Below are 20,485 nucleotides of genomic sequence, written 5' to 3' on the forward strand. Positions count from 1 at the left end.
TTAATCTAATTGACAGTCTTACCTGTATCTCTGTTCTCTAGCCGAAGGGGTCTCACGCACCCAAGAGCAAACGGATATATCATATGTGACCAGGCTAATTGTGCATGATCGTGTTCAGACTGAATGGATCGATGCTCATGTTGTCAACCATTAGTTTGTCGGACCAGATGCGATTATTTACAGGCCTAATAATGCGGGGTAACGTCGGATAACATCCATTATAACATATTGAAAACGAAGCGTATTGACAAAACCAAAAGCCATCCATGAAGATGGCTCGTCACAGCGAAACAATTGTCCAACAAAACAAGTTTTTTGAGAATATACATCGTGACACCGTGCCATGTCCACAACATAAGATACCCGTGAAGATCCGGGGTAGAATAGGTGTGGCTTGCTTGCCGTATACTTGTCGGGATCGGGTGGTCATGCTTGCTGACTTGGTTGATGCATGTCATCGTATCCCTATTGCGTGTATCGATGCTCATGTTATCAATGACTGGATTGTCTTGTCCAGACTCGATTATTTACCGACCGCCGTTATACAGCTGGAATATTGCTAATAGAGGCGTTAAACAACAACAAACAAACACAACATAAAATTTCACTGTTACGCATTTCCTTCTGTGTGAGGTTTAGAACTTATCAATCAACCCTCGTACCAGGACTCATTGTCTAGATAGGACAATGTAATCAAGGAACCATTGTCTTACGATTCCTGGAACTAGTAACTGGGAACTAGCCCTGTCCTTGGCAAGTGTCCCCAGGACAATGAAACCTTTTGCTCCGGGCCTTCCGGGCCTCCCGAGCCTCCCGAGCCTCCCGAGCCTCCCGGGAAATCAACAGCGACTGTGACCTGCTGTGTGACCGTGTTCTGAAGGTTGCATATTGAACTGATGGGATAACATGTGTACAGCTGCACACTATTCATATGTACAGCTGTGTGTATATATCATATTAATTTCCGATACAAACGGCTGTTAATAATGTCTTAGCTATAGTCATAAATATTATGACGTATGTAATACAGAGAGATGTTATTCAACAAATTGTATTGTGATTGTATTCATCTGCTGTTTTCACACATAGTGGGCCCATCAATATATAAACTGGGCGGCAAAAGGAAGAATAGGTTGAGTTCCATGATCGATTAAAAAAATAACAAGAAGAGGTTTTGTTGTGAATTATAATATAAGCTTGGGAGGGGTAACAAATGATTGATCAACCACAGTTTGAATGAAATTGTACAATCACAGGTAATGTAAGCTCAAGGTAAACAATGGTGTGGTAAGAAATTTCATTTTCAAAAGTTGTCTGAAATGTCACCAAAAAATTGTCAGACACTAAAAGTTCATTGTCGACACAGTTGCCTTCAATAGCGTGTATGATCTCCAGCTGCCTCAATGCATGCTGTGATACGCCACCTCATCGATGACTTCAGTCTTCTGATGACGTAGGACTGGAATCCGTTGCCACAGATGTTCAATAGGATTCATATCGGGTGAGTGGGAAGGCCAGGGCAAAACGTCAACGTTCTGCTGGTTTAGAAAGTTCCGAGTCAGTCTTGCAGTATGGGGCCTGGCATTGTCGTGTTGAAACAATGTCCCCTGCTGTTTGTTTTGTAAGAACGGAAGCACAACTGTCTGCAACACTTGGTCTCTGTGTTGCACAGCGTTCAGGTTTCCCTGTATAATCACCAAATCAGTCTTCTGATCTCCACAAATACCGCCCCACACCATGACACCTCCCCCGCCGAATGGATGGACCTCTCGAATACACGCCGGAACCAAACGTTCCCCTCTGCGTCGATAAACTCGTTCCTGTCGTCATTTCGAAACAAGTTAAACCGACTTTCATCAGTCAACAGCACTCAGCGCCAATTTCTCACTTGCCAGCGTCGAACCTGCCTCGCCCATCGCAGTCTTAGGAGTCGAGCAGTGTTGAGCAGTCAGTACCATTGCTCGGAAAGGACGATACCCTCGGATTCCAGCAGCACGATGTCGTCGTAGTACTGTACGTTGGATAATGGGATGTAGTACTACAATGGGATGTCCCGACGCTGTTGCTGCCGTCGCCGTCGCCGTTACGAATCTGTTTCGCAGGTGAATGAGCCGTATCTGACCGTCTTCCAGGGGTGTTGTCACTCGGGGTCGTCCGGTTCTAGGCCTGTCCTGTGTCCTCCCTGTCTGCCTGTACCGTTGAATCAGCCTGGCTACTGTCAATGGTGTACAACCAAACCTTCTGGCAATTAGGACCTGTGTTGCCCCCATTTCGGCCATACCGATGGCTCTCTCTCTGCTCCTGTGTCAGTCGTGGCATTTCTTTTGTGTTCTTTCATCACGTGTGGTTATACCCTGCAGACGAACGCATTTATACAGCTAACATGCACGTGCAGTTTATGCCATAGGCGGGAAACCTTTTTCTCCATGTTTTTGTCACCGCACGAGCGCCGTCAAAGGTGTCGCGTTCGGGTGAGGTGGTTTTTGGTACCTGTTCCTGGGCAGTCATATTCCCCAAACCCACTTTCCACTAGTTATCGCTGTTTTTGGGAAAATTACAAATTGCTAACCTATACTCTTTTTCTTATTTTCGTATTTGAGCCACACGTGCATGTTTATAATTTATAAATGTGTGAATTTGTCAGGATGGCATCAATGTAGAACCGATGGTTTAGGGTCATTCTCAAACATTGCTGAACAAGTGCAGTTTTGATTGGACGATATTTATGATATCCGAGATTGTTTCTTCGTATTCCTTCAGTGTGCTTTCAATAGAGTGGTGTGATGCAATAAAGGCAGGCATGTCTTTTGACGCCAAGTCAGTTGATGAATAAAAACAATATAATCGTGATTTGAATGACCAAGTATTATCCACAGTCAGTAGCATATTACTCTAAAAAAGCATCTCCAGACGACGATATGTAAACAATGTGTTGTGCCCACTGCTGGGGCAGGATACGCTCACATATATCATCCGATATCGTTCAGTAACCATAAAATAGACCATTCCCTTTCACTGATTTACCCACCTGAACTAGAAATAAAGGTGAGGTGAGGTGAAATTCGGCTTAACGTCGCGTCCAAGATTATTGCACTTATATAGCGACGTGCATGCACGTGTGTGTGTGTGTGTGTGTGTGTGTGTGTGTGTGTGTGTGTGTGTGTGTGGCTGCTTGTATTAGTCCGGACTGATGCCGATTTATAGTGCTAGCTCACTGAGATACCATGCCTCAGTTTAACCTGAATACCCCACTCAGACACAGTATACTGACTCCGAGCCGACCAGTCCTTGTTTTAACCCCTTAATGCCAAGCGCCAGACAGGGCAACAACAAGTACAATCTTTTAACGTCTTTTGGTATGACGCGGCCGGTGATCGAACCCCAGACCTTCCGCTCTCCGGGCGGGCGCTCTACCACTTGACCACGGAGGCGGTTAGAAATAAAGGAGACTAGAGAGGCCGCCTCGTTTGATCATTATTAAGATCTATGCACAAAGATTTAGAATGACAAAACACTTTCCACAAGACAAGAGAGTTGACTTTAACTTTTCAATAGTCAGAAATCCTTTCATGTCGAGCGATATTCTAGCAGCTCCAGGGGGCACGGGTGGCCCAGTCGTCTAAGGCGCCGCGATTCGTTGTGCAGAGTTGCGTCCCTTGGACACGCCAGAAAAAACCTATGATTGTGAGTTCGAATCCCGGTTCGCCCCGATTATGTTTCTAGGTTTGTCAGCACCATACCCGTGCTCGTGGGTTTCACCGAAGTGGTAAACGTCCGAGACCTGCATCACTTCGGGCTTTCCTTCCACATTAAGCTGACACGCCATGATATAACTGGAATACTGTTAAAAGCGGCGTTAAACCCAAATCACTCACTCACTCACTCTATCAGCTTCAGCCTTTGGTGTCTACATTTCACAACTTCTGAGGTACAATCGAACATTCTCTTTCTTCGAAGATTTCAAAGAGGGTTATACGGCAAGTTAGAACATCCAAGGCATCAGTAAAGCTTTCAAAACCTTTATTGTAGACATATTGATGGCATTTCGGAATTTGACTACCTGTTGCATACCTGTGCTTGTGGGTTTCGCCGAGGTGGTAAACATACCTGTGCTTGTGGGTTTCAATAATAATGGCTATATGACGGCGGTCTGTAAATAATCAAGTCTGGACCAGACAATCCAGTGATTGACAACATGAGCATCGGTCCACGCAGTTGGGATCGATGACATGCATCAAACAAGTCAGCGAGCCTGACCACCCGATCCCGTTAGTCGCCTCTTACGATAGTCGCCTTTTCACGGCAAGCATTGGTTGCTGAAGACCCATTCTACCCCGGATCTTCACGAACCGCTTATTGTATTGGTTTCACTTGTCTCAAATACTTTCTGCAGGTGGTCCCTGAAATGAAAATATTGTTGGATATTGTGTTTGTTTTGTTTATAGTTGTTTAACGCCGCACTCAGCAATATTCCATCTATATGACGGTGGTCTGTAAATAATCGAGTCTGGACCAGACAATCACGTGATTGACATCATGAGCATCGGTCATCGATTAGGATACGATGACATGCGTCAACCAAGTAAGCGAGCTTGATCACCCGATCCCGTAAGTCGCATCTTTCGACAAGCATAGTCACCTTTTACGGCAAGCATGGGTTCTTGAAGACCTATTCTACCCCGGATCTTCATGGGGTCCCGAAGTCCTTTGTCCTTAAAAAGATAAACTATTCGTGAACTGGGTTATAAGACGTCATTCAATTAAATGAAATATACTGTAACAATGTAAAATATCTTATAAACAACAGCTGCCATAATAATTTTACATTGTACATTTTACATATTACCTAACATGAGAACTGAAATTATCTCAAATTATGAGAATCAAGTTTCCTTCAGAATAACAATGACATACATTCAATACTCCTTTGACTAAAGGCTGATAATGCATCCAGCTGATGATAACATAGAAGTGAAATGAATCAAGCTATCCTGCACGCAGTGACGACCTCATCATAACAATATACAACACACAATATGTCCGACGCACTTTATTCACTGTGATTGTACTAATTATGAACGTGGAGGGTTACAGTATGAGCCGAGTTACCCAAGGTAAATGACTGCGCGAGGGAGGGAACTTCCTTCCCGTTGACCTTGACTTTAACCATGTAGTCGCCATGGAAACCACGGACTTTAAAGTTCTTGCCGGATTGTGACAGCTTGTGGTTTTCGTTGGTCATCCATTGTTTCTCTGTGAGGTCAAGGAAACGTTGACCAGCGGCGTTTATCTACAACATGTAAAAGAGCTGTATTTATGTGTTTAAATGCGTAATTATCTATTATGTAAAATAACGTCTATTAGAGTCAGTGTAAATGTAGGATACAACGCCACCTATTTATGAAATCATAGGGGTGATCTTACACATACATAAGTACAAAACGCTTGTAATTTCGTTTGATCAGTAGTCCAGTCCTTAAAAAAAGCATAAACGAAAGTTTTTTCTGCCATCAAGTATTTCGAAGATCCCAAACGTTTAATATATTAAACTCAAATTATTCCTACTTGTGCTCTCTCCTTAAGTATTTAAGAGCCACGTGTGCATAAATATGATATATAATAATATAATCGTATTAAGATAAAAGTACGTGAAATAAAATATGTTTTTATGTAGTTGCTTGTTATGCCTACCCTGAACGCATTTCCAGATACCAGTGTGGCTTGTTCCCCCTTCCAGTGTCTCTCACTCCAGAATCCCCAAAACATGATCCCCTCAACAGCTGGGTGGCCATAGAACGCCCTCAGAGCGGTCTCGTACCAGTCGGCTCGTTTGTTCTCATCAGCATTAATCAAATCTAGTTCAGTGATCCAGATAGGGACTCCAGCTTGGGCAATGGTATCTAGATGTTGCTGGTGGTAACAACAAATACAAATATCATTAATATTATCAGCATCCACATTGTTATCAGCATCCAAAACATACCCTGTGTATTATAATGATTAAACAATTTACTCACTTACTGAGAGTATTTTTTATATTTTCTTTGAATTTTGAACAAAATGTAACTTTTGGAATTCATTTATATCTGAAGGACTAAACGTTAATAGATGGTACAAATATCTTTTTGTAGCAATGATTATAATTCCTTTGTGTTTCAGTTACCTTGATCAACGTTGGGTCTGGTTCAACATTGTCTCCAAAATGACACTGGACACCGACTCCATACAGACCAACGTGTGCGTTCTTGAACCTGATGGCCTGGTCACGGTATGCCTGGGTGAAAAATGAAACATATTCAAGGCCAATAATACCATCAACAATTCCCGCAAGAAATAGAAATATTGCGCACGACTCTTTTTTCTTCTTTGGTCATTATTATGCCTTTCATGGGCAAACAAATTCAATTCAAATATTTCAAAACGGTAAAAGAAAGAAAACGAAGATTACATTATACAAGTTGTATTTGAATCCACTAAAATGAAGTGGTTTAACATTGTCTTTAACAGTGAAATACACAACGACAAGAAACATATTATTCTCCCCACTACTCTGTATTAAGCATAAACTTAAGAGCACAACTGTGACGAGAAATTTAAATAAATTATCCAAGGATAAGAAAACATAGAGAACAGACTGGATCACGTCTTACCCCAGTCATTCCACCCGATGCCACAACACTGTAGTCATTGAGGAACATTTTAACATTGGGCCCAGCTTGATGAGCGATACGGAATATGTCCAGGTTGTAGTCTCTATCGTTGAGGGTGTTCTGGAACCAGAAGCCGTGGAGGTTCTCGTTGTCAACGTCCCAGTGTTCCACGCTGTAAGGATACATCATTTATAGAGCTAACATGAACATATTTAAGAAATGACTTCTTAATTAAGAATCCATACAATGTCTACCAAATGTACCAACAAATTCCTGTCTCAAAGATTAAACATAATCCTTAATACAATCAAGGAGGAAATTCTATATACACACAGATAGTATTTCAGACAAGTGAATATACCATGTGGATTCTCAAAAGCTCAAAGGATTTATTTATTTTTTTTTTCAAATTTGTATCCCATTATCGGACACGACAAACCTAAGGAAAAAACCACAAATATAGTTAAACCTTAATATTCAAGGGCTCAGGAAATATTTTTCAAAAATGAAAGAAAATGTCATCTGAAGTTTGCTGAGTAAACAATCTGTCAAATACTGGATTTCCTCATAGATAACATCAATGTGAAATATGGAGAAGGCAAAAAGTAGACTCAGATAGACTCTGCTAGAATTGGCAAAATTATAACAAGGGAATTTGGCCAAGAAGTTCAACTTCAGTTATTTCTATATCGTTAAATAGTTGTCAAATAGCCAATTCCCTTACACCGATTTACCCACCAGAGCTAGTAATGAAAGATACCAGTGAGACCGCCTCAACTGATTCATATTTAGATTTATGCATGAAGACTGGCAAGAAGGATGACTTCAACTTTTCCTTCTTGTCGACTTTTAATATCATAACAATTTGAGGTGAGGTGAAATGGGGTTTAACGTCGCGTCAAAGATTATTGCACTTACATGTCTGGATGTGTGGCTGTTTGTACTAGTCTGGACTGATGCCGATTTATAGTTCTAGACCACAGTTTAACATGAATACGCCACTCAGATCTTTTAACGTCTTTTGGTCATAACAATTTGACAGTGATCCATAAGGTGAGTAGTCTGTCTTACAGACCCTGATACATTTATATCAACTACAGCCCATGCAAGTCTATAATGTTTGGCAAGTGAAGAGAATCACTGGGCTCCCTTTTTATTAGATTTTTATTTTCTGTATGATATGTTCATTTCAGAGACTATATGTTAGTCTATAAGGTGAGTAGTCTGTCTTACAGACCCTGATATCATTTATATCAACTACAGCCCATGCAAGTCTATAATGTTTGGCAAGTCTAGATTACTGCAGTCTGAAAATGAAGAGAATCACTGGGCTCCCTTTTTATTAGATTTTTATTTTCTGTATGATATGTTCATTTCAGAGACTATATGTTAGTCTATAAGGTGAGGTGAAATAGTGTTTAACGTCGCGTCCAAGAGTATTGCATGTACGTGTGTGTGTTTGTGTGGCTGTTTGTACTTGTTATTTGTACTGATGCCGATTTATAGTGCTAGCTCACTGAGATACCATGCCGCAGTTTAACATGAATACCCCACTCAGACACAGCATACATACTCCGAGCCGACCAGTCCTTGTTTTAGCCCCTTAATGTCGAGCGCCAGACAGGGTAACAACAAGTACCATATTTTAACGTCTTATGGTTGACGCGGCCGGGACTCGAACTCCGGACCTTCCGCTCTCCGTGCGGACGCTCTACTACTGGACCACGGAGGCGATTCAGTGATCCATAAACACGTCTTTATGCTATAGTAGGAATCGTAAAATGGAAGCGTGTTTATTATTATATACTTCAGTGTGAAAGACTGACTTGAAACTTTGACGAAACTATTGTCATCCAAGAGTTACACCCCCTTATATTGTCTCCCTTTATCGTAAGTGTCAAGCCCGTACACAAACTGTTGACGTCCTTTTTACGTTAGTTCCACATTGACAAGGCAAAATAATGAAAGACGGTCATTTCTTTGCCCTTTGTTATTCTCTCGAAAATGTTTCGTCATTAACTGTTAATTTCTCATTTAACTCGTCAATCGAGACTGTTCGTTTCGCAAAGCGCCATTTTTGTTACTTGACATGTGTGTATTCTTTCGCTTTCAACAGCGGTCTCCTAGTTTTCAAGAATATTTTTTTGTTAAAGTTGATTTTGTATACACAATTTTATGGATAACAACTTCTTTTTACAGTATTCAAGAAGTTGTTATCCATAAAATTGTTTCTAACTTGTCACAGGTCAATTTCTAAGTAATGCCTATCAAACAAGTTATTTTGTATATATACATATCGAAATATATGACAAAGAAGTTTCTTGACCCTAAATATTGTTTGATACTTTTGTTTACATTATTTAAGATTTTGCAAACACGAAACTACTTTCTTAGTTGCAAATACAAGGGGTGGTGAACCGTCCCCGTGTGTTAGGTGGGGAGAATTTACGTTTCAAGGTATATAAGTATAAGTATATAATAAATAGGATATTTCATGTGTATCGTGATATATCATGTTTCTCTCATCTCCTGACATGGGAAAAGGAGATACCTCCTTTCCCTCCCGTCACTCGATGAGTGAGTGAGTGAGTATGGTTTTACGCCGCTTCTAGCAATATTCCAGCAATAACAGGGCGGGGGACGTCACTCGATGAGAGAAACGTGATATTTCACTCGACACATGAAATAGCCTGTATTTATTTTATAACTTACAGGTCCTTGGTTCGTCCAACAATGTCTTGTATCCTGTGTTTCACTGTGTCCTTCAGTGTCTGACCGCGCAGTGGGCGAACCCATTGAGGGACATTCTGATCAACGGACCAGACAATATTGTGAGCTCGCACCTTGATTCTGCAGGAGAAAAAGAAAAATGTAAACGATTACCATTTTCATTTGGGAGCATCACTGTACATAGGTCATATTCTGAATTCGTGCATCTAACACGAACAGTTATTGTTATTATCAGGAAGTAATAAGCAGTATCAGTAAGTACACACTCACCAATAAAAAATTATTGAATTGAATTGAATAATTGGTTAACTACGTATGGCTTGATCTTATACTCACAGTAAATCGAATGATTTATGTTAAGATACAAAGCAATGTCAATATGTAAATCGACAACAAAGGGTAGACTTTAATATATAATATATCTCACCCATTGGATCTCAACTTCTTGATGGCGTTGATTGGAACGTCATAGTTGATGTTGCCCTGTTACAGAACAAGGGTTCTTTGAATATTACATGATCTTTGTAATATTGCATTTTCAACAAGGCACTAGTCCAGAAAATAGAGTCCAGGGCCCGGTTCACAAAGCGATCTTAGCGCAAAGAGGATGCAACTCCCACACTTTATCATAGCCTTACAATCGCACTAAGGTCGCTTTGTGGAACGGGTCCAGGCCAGCCAAATAGGACTGGTATTCTTGAAACGATTGGCCGTGTCCTGTTGTGTTATCTTAATGTTGAAAGAAAGTCCAAAGAAGGAGCTTACCAGTCGTATGAATGCCTGATTTCGGTATTGCACAACCTTTAGCCTTATCGAGGTTCATTATAATGGGATTCACCCATTGCACCAATGTGGAGATTGTAATCCACGTCTTCGGCGCAATGCCTTAACAACTTGGCTATCCCAAGAGAGAGAGAGAGAGAGAGAGAGAGAGAGAGAGAGAGAGAGAGAGAGAGAGAGAGAGAGAGAGAGAGAGAGAGAGAGAGAGAGAGAGAGAGAGAGAGAGAGAGAGACATACACACAGGACAAATCATTACCTTCTGACGTTCCATTAAGTCCCATTTAAGAGCATTCTCTGTGACTGCCCAGTTGAAGTGTTTGTTGATGAAGTTTATGTATCTCTGGTCGCCATTGAGATACTCGCCACAGTTCACGGCAGTTCCGAATGCAAACGATTTCTTTGTTTGAATGACCTAGAACGAGCAAGTTGGCATGGGGATGGATGTAACGGTTTCTTATACAAATCAAGATTGTTGATAAATTAGTTTAAATTAATAATCAGCACTCACGTCAATTTCAACTTGATTGTCGGAAATTCCCCCAGCAGTGCTGACACTGAAATGTATTATGAAAATTTAAAACGTTTTCGTACAATTTACAGATGAGTCAAACTGAAGCATACACTTATTGTCATTAATACTTGTTTTAAGTGCAAGGATTGCTTGCCAAATTCACTTTATTTTTATTTTCTCATATTTTTTTTGAATACTTAGTATGCAGTTAGTTTTTGATAGACTGATTAGCACCGACCTCATTAAAGACTGCTTACGTTTTTTTAACAGACTGCTTACGTTTTTTTAACTTTCAATTTCGTGACTCTCATTTACCAGTTGAAAAGATATAACTAGACATATCATAACAGGTTTAATCTTAGCAAACTTCAAGTCACACGCGAGTTAAGTTTTTACATCGCATCATCAACATCTCACAGTTTCTTGAGAAACTAAACAACACTTTATAATGAGGAACACAATTATGTTCCTCATAATGAAGAAGTTGACATCCATATATTCTCTTCCTTATGTGAAACACTTCTAAATGCCTTTCAAAGACCCAAACAACACTTGTTATTCCACAGTTCCAAGAACAGACATAGACACAAGGGGTAATCTTTGTCGTCTAGACCAAAGACACAAGAGGTCCTCTATGTGACCTGGACATAAGAAAATAAAAACGACTGTTCCTGTTTCTATAGTTCCACGAACAGAGATAGACACAAGGGGGTCATCTATGTCACCTACACATATGAAGCTAAACATCTGACATAACCTACTGAAAGTTGATGTCACTTTTCCTCAGTTTCTCTATGGTGGCATCCGATTCTGCACGCCAGTGGGTATTGGACGCCAGGGGTGTCACAGCTACGGAGTCAACCACAAAGTTGACACCAGGTGATGGGCCTTGGTAATACACACTGGACGATTTTATACCTAAGAGTAAAAAAAAGTGACAATGACAATACCATGAAAGAACAAGGCGCCGAGTCCATGCATCGTGTCATGATCATGTATCCTGAACAGCTGCCTGGAAAGTAACTTTCATCTTTCTGGTTTATCTGGGAAAGTTACAACAACTGCATCGGCTATTCTTATATTGATCACAGATCACAGACACGGGTAAAGTTTATACCAGGTGAGGGACCTTGGTAATGGCCACCGGACGATTTTATACCGAAGAGTGAAAAAGGACATAGAAATGACAATACCATGAAAAGGCATTACATTTCAGGCGTTCAGGACCATACATTGACATCATTATCTGTTCATGGAACTTTTAGTACTACGGGATATGTTTTATCTGTCAAAGTTAAAAAACTGCACCTGCTATGTTCATATTCATCGCTCATTTACCATTGGATTCCCTTTTCTCTGTCAAGGTCGGAGGTCATGATCATCCAAGATTGTTGAAATAAACACTCAGCAGCCTAGAGTTTTTGAATTTATAACAGTCAACGCCTGATAAAATGAACTGTTAAGGACATTCATACATCCGTTATTTACCTGAGCAGTGGTATTGCCAATCAATCAACTCAGTATTTGGCATGAAAGCCATATGCCCATACACATTCATGCGAATGTCATAAGTATTATGAATATACTTATCCGGGGTCCTCCTATTTGTCAGACACTCAGTTGTCAGACAGTGGAATATCTTTTTACTGCCACACACCCTTTAATCATAATGATATGACCCAGACACTGGCAATCTCTTGGAAGTTATAAGGGGCTTGGTTAAACTGTAAACGTGTTTATTTTCACTGAAGTTTGTGAAATGGTGCTTACTGCTTGGTTTTACAAGAAGTGAGTTTAATAGTCTTCGTTGACATAACCATATTGTTTTCACAAGTGAGTACGCTAATTAAAAGTAAAATGTAATCCTTTTGAACTGTATGTTATTCATATTTTAATGTTTCACAGTTTGTTGTTACTGATATGTTCACGGAGTAGATCTGTTTAGTCTCATAGCTAATTTCACCCGAGCTGTTTTGACTGAATTAGTAGCTGTATTATCATTAGAAGAGTGGATACAAAACCCTGGCTGGACCTGCATCACGCAAAGTTGAATACCACATCCACCCGGGGAACACAACGGGTACTGTAAGAAGGGTACTTGTACAACAATAAAGCGGTGAGGCAGACCTGTACACACTGGCGAGGTGTGCGGAAATCCTGTACTGCCGAGTGCAGCAGTGTTCGTGATTACGTCAACACAACTTCAGACCACAGTCATCCTCCAGAACAGCATGAGAAGCTCAAGTTTGTCAGCAACCTGTGACAACGGGACAGAGTAACAACCCATATGCAGTCACTCTACAATGAGGAGTAGGCCACCAAAGACGAAGATCAGATTCCGTATCTACCATCATTCCCCAGAATGGACGGTGCCCTCTATAGACATCGCCTCAAGACCGTTCCTGTTCTTCCACAGACCAGAGCTGACGTGTATATTGATGGTGAGTGGACGAAGACCAGTGATGACATGGACTTCCTCTTATTCAGCAATGGAGATCACACGCTCGCCATGGTTGTCACCTGGGTCGACTATTCAGGATACCAATGTGGAACCATCATGATACTCAAGCCCCAGGACCAACAACAATCTGGAAGGGTTCCACTGACAAATGGGAGATGACCACTTTGACAACGTTATTATTGAATGATGGTCCTTAGTCATCATTATCGTTTGAATTTAAACATATTTGGAAATGAATAACATTTTCCAGGAAAAATCACATATTATGAATAAAAGCGACAGAATCCTTTTCCTATTCACGAAAACGTCATTAAACACTGGACACAAAGAAATGTTACTTACGTTCTATTCCTAAATTACACAATACAATTAAATAATGAATGTCCCTAACATTTTTCAAGAGCTGATTTTCAGTTTTGATTAAATACCACCCAAAGGTAATTAGAATCGATTTCATCATATCGGACTTCGTGATATCCGTGTTGTCTGTAAATAAACAACTGGTCGTTTGGAGTCACTGGTGCCAGATTGGAATACATAGCTCTCGCTCCATACACAGAACGTTCACTGCAAGCCCTCAACGTGCCAGGATTTCCAAAAATGGAATCACAGCCTTCCTCATCATATTAAAATACCTTTACATTTGGATTTATCTGGATCACGTTTGACGTCTTGGGATTGCTTTTCACTGCTTTGGGTGGTCTTGGTACAAGGGGCGTCCAAGAATATTTACAATTCAGACTGCGTTGGATGTCATTGGATTGCTCTGGACTGCCTTAGTCCAATCAAAGACCACATTACCGTCAGCAGGAGCGTTGAAGTCCCCCGTCAGGTGAATCCAGCCATCGGAGGATCTGGCGAGAGGATGACTGGCTGCAGCAATGTATGCCTTCTTCCCACCTACAACACAGGGATGCAGCGAAACCTTAACGGAACTGAAACATGATTATCTTCCTTCAAACACCCATATTGCACTTAGTAAAGTATACATGAGGACGTATGGACATTCAGATTACATGACTGGTGTATAAAAATGGAATACATACATATATAAATATTTAGCATCCTATGTAAATGAATAAGTTAGTAAAACTATCAGACATACATTCACCTGCTGTTACCACATGGATGTAAAAACCAAATTTATCACCAACAAAATACAGAATACAGAATAATAAGACCAATTAACGCAGTTTATGTGTGAAACGCAAACAAAAGCAGAGAGTGTAATTAGCTGTATTTGCCACCAACATGAACACAGTCATACAATCATGTTAATACGTTCTGCATTAACGAGGAAACATTAATAAACTGACGTCCAAAAGAAACTTTACCAGAGTTTGAAATCACTCTTGCTCAAAAACAACAAAACATACATGCATGAAGTAAAGTGTATTGAGAAGATCAATATATCAACATAATCAACACTGAAAATGACAATCATACCGCGACCGAGAATGACGTCAGAGCCCCCCAAAGTTGGGTGTGGTACAAAACTCGAGCTTTCAGAATCATGGGCAATAGGCAGAGTACAAAAACAATCGCTCACGTTCAATAACAAGTCATTAGTAGCGTGTGTGACCACCAAATGCCTCAATACACGCAAAAACTCTTCGACGCACAGAAAAAGTCAGTCGTCTGATGAGGTCACGTGGGATTTGACGCCCTTCTTCTTGGAGGGCCAAGATCAGTTCTTGCCGGTTGGCTGGAGAGTGTGGTCGTTGTCGAACACGACGATCCATCAAGTCCCAGAGGTGTTCTATGGGGAACATGTCGGGTGAGCGTGCAGGCCACGGCAGGGCGTTGACGTTGTTGGCTGCGAGGAAGTTAGTGACACTTCTGGCTGTATGGGCTCTAGCGTTGTCATGCTGATAAATGACACCACGTGGTTGCTGTTGGAAAAATGGTAGGACAATTGGACGAAGAATGTTATCCAGTTATCTGAGCTGTCAAGTTTCCGTCAACGATGACCCACACCATGACATTCCCTCCACCATATGGTACGACCTCCTGCACGCAACACGCCGCCGTTCGTTCACCCCTACGGCGGTAAACACGTTGTCTTCCATCAGCACTAAACATACAGATTCGACCTTCGTCAGTGAAGAGAACCCTCTGCCAGTCACGTCGTTGCCAACGTCGTACAGTCCGGGCCCATCTCAATCACAGACGACGAGGTTGCGCTGTCAATAGCTGTCCTCTGTATGGTCTAAAAGCCCTGATTCCATGAGCCCTGAGTCTCCTGGCAACTGTCTGTCGACTAACCCTGTGACCTAAGGCATTTGTCGCCGATGACGTCATTGTCACGAAGCGATTTCGGAGGTGCAAGGTACGCAAGTACCGGTCATCATGGGGCGTGGTCACCCTGGGTCTGCCTGTTCTTGCATGGCCTGTCAGCGGTCCGCCCTGTCTGTAACGTTGCATCAAGTTGGTAACGGCAACACGGGAGCAACCGAAGGTTCGTGCAATATGGGCGTGGGTGGCTCCCATTTGTACCATACCCAAGGCTCGTTCACGTTGTTCGACTGTGAGTCGTGGCATTTCTTTTGTGTTTTTTTATTACTGCGGATGTCTGACTTGCCGTTGCAATCGTTTTATACCCTTACCCGCACGTGCATTAGCAGTTGTCCGTGGTGCACGTGTCTTTCACTTTTTCGCGTGTTATCTCGCAAACATGTAACAGACGATTAACATTTTCTGCATACACTATTGTTATTTTTATTTTATGTGTTTTAGATAGACTTCATCGAAATTTTTTTTATGCTTTGTCTGAAATTTTTATTTTCAGTTGGTAAAGTTTCTTTTGGACGTCAGAATATAATTGAGTTTCAGAACTTACTAATATATTCTGACCGTACCATATAAACCGTAAATGCTATATACGAATGTTTGATCATTATAGACTAAGGCGTCTAAGCTCATTTCTTTTACTTCACCCATCACTTGCTTGATAACGGTGTTAGAACCTACACCGAAATGTCGCACCTAATTGCAATAAAGAAGTTGTTCATCCATAAATCTTATCCTTACTTACATCCCGGTCGTCTTTCTTGTTCTGTGGATTGTCATGTCACACCTAGTCCTTCATTTTTCTTACCATCACTCGATACCTCTTTGTATTTCTGTAATATCCCCCACGTTTATTAAAGAGTGAATATTACCAATTGATTCAAAATTGATTCAAAACAGCATTAATTACCAACACAACACTGAAAACTAAGTCGTTTTTTGTCTTGTGAAACGCAAATGGTGGAAGGAAGTAAATTAACAGTTGCTATTCATACCAATACAGTTCGAGACTTAGAAGTGAGCTACAGAACCTACTGTTAAGGTCAACGAACACCTCCAACTCCACATTTTGTCCAAGTTGTCCTGACTGGTCGTTCAGCAGTTTTATCCACCCGTCGACCTTATAGCGTCCATTAGCCTTAAGTCCACTGAGGGTCTGCGAAGGCCCTTCGTAATAGTGGTTTCTGAAACACGGATTAAAAAATTAATTGTGATACTGTTAAACTTAATTAATTCCGGCGGTACAAACTTAGTTTAAAAAGTGTTGATTGATGCAATAGTTGATTGATGCAACATTTACCTACCTGCCAGAGGCTTTGATTCCATGTTGTCCACTATGATGATCAGTGGTCAGCTCACAATGTATGTTCCAACAGTTCCAATGATCCATTGTTTCCATGTTTCCATTCTGGACGATATTTTGCCCCCACGTGAGGGACAGCAGACACAGCAGCACCAGCATCGACATACCTGGTAACAAGCAGCCAAGACACTAAGTAACAGCTGGTTATCTTTGACAATACATTCTAAACCTTATCTCTCACATTAATCAATGCGTCTTTCTGTGTTAAGGTCATTTTAAATATCTGTGGAAAAATATATCCTTAACGTTCGAAAGTAACATCTTTATGAACGTACACCATGTGAAAGAGTGAAAATATTGAAAATTACCCTACTGAATACGTTTTTTCTATAATAAATACATATAAGTATTTCATACGTTAATGGCGTTGAACTGTCAATTGCTTTAATCTAATTGACAGTCTTAACTGTATCTCTGTTCTCTGGCCGAAGGGGTCTCACGCACCCAAGAGCAAACGGATATATTATATGTGACCAGGCTAATTGTGTATCATGGTGTTCAGACTGAATGTCTCGATGCTCATGTTGTCAACCATTGGTTTGTCGGACGTATGTAATACAGAGAGATGTTATTCAACAAATTGTATTGTGATTGTATTCATCTGCTGTTTTCACACATAGTGGGCCCATCAATATATAAACTGGGAGGCAAAAGGAAGAATAGGTTGAGTTCCATGATCGATTAAAAAAATAACAAGAAGAGGTTTTGTTGTGAATTATAATATAAGCTAGGGAGGGGTAACAAATGATTGATCAACCACAGTTTGAATGAAATTGTGCAATCACAGGTAATGTAAGCTCAATGGTGGGGTAAGAAATTTCATTTTCAAAAGTTGTCTGAAATGTCACCAAAAAATTGTCAGACACACTAAAAGTTCATTGTCGACACAGTTGCCTTCAATAGCGTGTATGATCTCCAGCTGCCTCAATGCATGCTGTGATACGCCGCCTCATCGATGACGTCAGTCTTCTGATGACGTGGACTGGAATCCGTTGCCACTCGTCTCTCAGGTCCTGCTGCGATTCTTGTCTGTTGACGGGAGGCTAATGGTGTGTTCTAATCTGTCTGTCAAGATGGTCCCACAAATGTTCAATAGGATTCATATCGGGTGAGTGGGAAGGCCAGGGCAAAACGTTAACGTTCTGCTGGTTTAGAATTGGGTCTGGCATTGTCGTGTTGAAACAATGTCCCCTGCTGTTGGTTTTGTAAGAACGGAAGCACAACTGGCTGCAACACTTGGTCTCTGTGCTGCACAGCGTTCAGGTTTCCCTGTATGATCACCAAATCAGTCTTCTGATCTCCACAAATACCGCCCCACACCATGACACCTCCCCTGCTGAATGGATGGACCTCTCGAATACACGCAGAGCCAAACGTTCCCCTCTGCGTCGATAAACTCGTTCTCTGCCGTCATTTCGAAACAAGTTAATCCGACTTTCATCAGTAAACAGCACTCGACGCCAATTTCTCACTTGCCAGCGTCGAACCTGCCTCGCCCATCGCAGTCTCAGGCGTCGATGTTGAGCAGTCAGTACCATTCCTCGGAAAGGACGATACGCTCGGATTCCAGCAGCACGAAGTCGTCGTAGTACTGGACGTTGGCTAATGGGATGTCCCAACGCTGTTGCTGCCGTCGCCGTCGCCGTCGCCGTCGCCGTCACGAATCTGTTTCGCATGTGAATGAGCCGTATCTGACCGTTTTCCTTTGGTGTTGTCACTCGGGGTCGTCTAGTTCTAGGCCTGTCCTGTGTCCTCTCTCTGCCTGTACCGTTGAATCAGCCTGGCTACTGTCAATGGTGTACAACCAAACCTTCTGACAATTTGGACATGTACTTCCCCCATTTCGGCCATACCTCTCTCTCTCCCCCCCCTCCCCCCCTCTCTCTCTCTCTCTCTCTCTCTCTCTCTCTCTCTCTCTCTCTCTCTCTCTCTCTCTCTCTCACTTTCCACTAGTTATCGCTGTTTTTAGGAAAATTACAAATTGCTAACCTATACTTTCTTTGCCGCTTAGTTCATTGTCGTATTTGAGCCACACGTGCATGTTTATAATTTATAAATGTGTGAATTTGTCAGGATGGTATCAATGTAGAACCGATGGTTTTAGGTCATTCTCAAACATTGCTGAACAAGTGCAGTTTTGATTGGACGATATTTATGATATCCGAGATTGTTTCTTCGTATTCCTTCACTATGCTTTCAATAGAGTGGTGTGATGCAATAAAGGCAGACATGTCTTTTGACGCCAAGTCAGTAAATGAATAAAAACAATATAATCGTGATTTGAATGACCAATGAAAATCCAGTATTATCCACAGTCAGTAGCATATTACTCTACAACAGCATCTCCAGACGACGATATGTAAACAATGTGTTGTGCCCACTGCTGGCGCAGGATACGCTCACATATATCATTCGATATCGTTCAGTAACCATAAAATAGACCATTCCCTTTCACTGATTTACCTATCTGAACTAGAAATAAAGGTGAGGTGAGGTGAAATTCGGTTTAACGTCGCGTCCAAGATTATTGCAATTATATAGCGACGTGCATGCACGTGTATGTGTGTGTGTGTGTGTGTGGCTGCTTGTACTAGTCCGGACTGATGCCGATTTATAGTGCTAGGTCACTGAGATACCATGCCGCAGTTTAACATGAATACCCCACTCAGACACAGTATACTGACTCCGAGCCGACCAGTCCTTGTTTTAGCCCCTTAATGCCGAGCGCCAGACAGGGTAACAACAAGAACCATCTTTTAACGTCTTTTGGTATGACGCGGACGGTGATCGAACCCCAGACCTTCCGCTCTCCGGGCGGACGCTCTACCACTAGACCACGGAGGCGGTTATAAATAAAGGAGACTAGAGAGGCCGCCTCATTTGATCATTATTAAGATCTATGCACAAAGATTTAGAGTGACAAAACACTTTCCACAAGACAAGAGAGTTGACTTTAACTTTTCAATAGTCAGAAATCCTTTCATGTCCAGCGATATTCTAGCAGCTCCAGGGGGCACGGGTGGCCCAGTCGTCTAAAGCGCCGCGATTTGCTGTGCAGAGTTGCGTCCCTTGGGCACGCCAAAAAAATCCTATGATTGTGAGTTCGAATCCCGGTTCGCCCCGATTATGTTTCTTGGTTTGTCAGGACCATACCCATGCTCGTGGGTTTCACCGAAGTGGTAAACGTCTGAGACCTGCATCACTTCGGGCTTTCCTCCCACATTAAGCTGACACGCCGTGATATAACTGGAATACTATTAAAAGCGGCGTTAGACCCAACTCACTCACTCACTCACTCTATCAGCTTCAGCCTTTGGTGTCTACATTTCACAACTTCTGAGGTACAATCGAACATTCTCTTTCTTCGAAGATTTCAAAGAGGGTCATACGGCAAGTTAGAACATCCAAGGCCTCAGTAAAGCTTTCAAAACCTTTATTGTAGACATATTGATGGCATTTCGGAATTTGACTACCTGTTGCCTACTTACATAAGCTAACTATCCATTCCTGAAATATCTTTGGCTGAAGATGCCGAATTTCGCTGTGCAGGGCTGCGCCCTGTAATCGTAACAGAATCGTTTGATTATGACCTTTGGTGTGTCAGTACCATATCTGTACGCGTACTTTCAACGAGGTGGTAACGGTCTGAAACCTGCGTTACTAAGACCTTGACTCTCACATCATACAGACATTCCATTAT

At 41.6% G+C, this 20,485-nt stretch overlaps 1 protein-coding gene across 1 annotated transcript; it reads right to left on the reverse strand.

Moving 5' to 3' along the window:
• Nucleotides 1-5,033: 5,033 nt before the first annotated feature.
• On the reverse strand, nt 5,034-16,903 carry LOC139443998 (uncharacterized). The gene is made up of 12 exons (XM_071224900.1): nt 16,727-16,903; nt 16,458-16,606; nt 13,935-14,033; nt 11,434-11,590; nt 10,670-10,715; nt 10,418-10,573; nt 9,808-9,863; nt 9,363-9,500; nt 6,651-6,822; nt 6,164-6,274; nt 5,692-5,910; nt 5,034-5,290 (listed from the first exon to the last, which is right to left on the reverse strand). Exons 1-12 carry the CDS (start codon nt 16,888-16,890, stop codon nt 5,069-5,071), a joined length of 1,689 nt encoding a protein of 562 aa, XP_071081001.1. The 5' UTR covers nt 16,891-16,903; the 3' UTR covers nt 5,034-5,068.
• Between the last annotated feature and the right edge of the window lie 3,582 nt (nt 16,904-20,485).

This window comes from Haliotis cracherodii, unplaced genomic scaffold (genome assembly GCF_022045235.1).
Source record: "Haliotis cracherodii isolate W230 unplaced genomic scaffold, xgHalCrac1.p SCAF_5, whole genome shotgun sequence".
NCBI lineage: Eukaryota > Metazoa > Mollusca > Gastropoda > Lepetellida > Haliotidae > Haliotis > Haliotis cracherodii.

Excerpts from the sequence above, each read along its gene's own strand:
- LOC139443998 (XM_071224900.1), bottom strand. The coding sequence starts at position 16,890 with ATGTCGATGCTGGTGCTGCTGTGTCTGCTGTCCCTCACGTGGGGGCAA. Across the intron at positions 16,607-16,726 it reads GGAATCAAAGCCTCTGGCAG|AAACCACTATTACGAAGGGC; the intron begins GTAGGTAAATGT and ends TCCGTGTTTCAG. Across the intron at positions 9,864-10,417 it reads ACTTAATGGAACGTCAGAAG|GGCAACATCAACTATGACGT; the intron begins GTAATGATTTGT and ends GTTCTGTAACAG.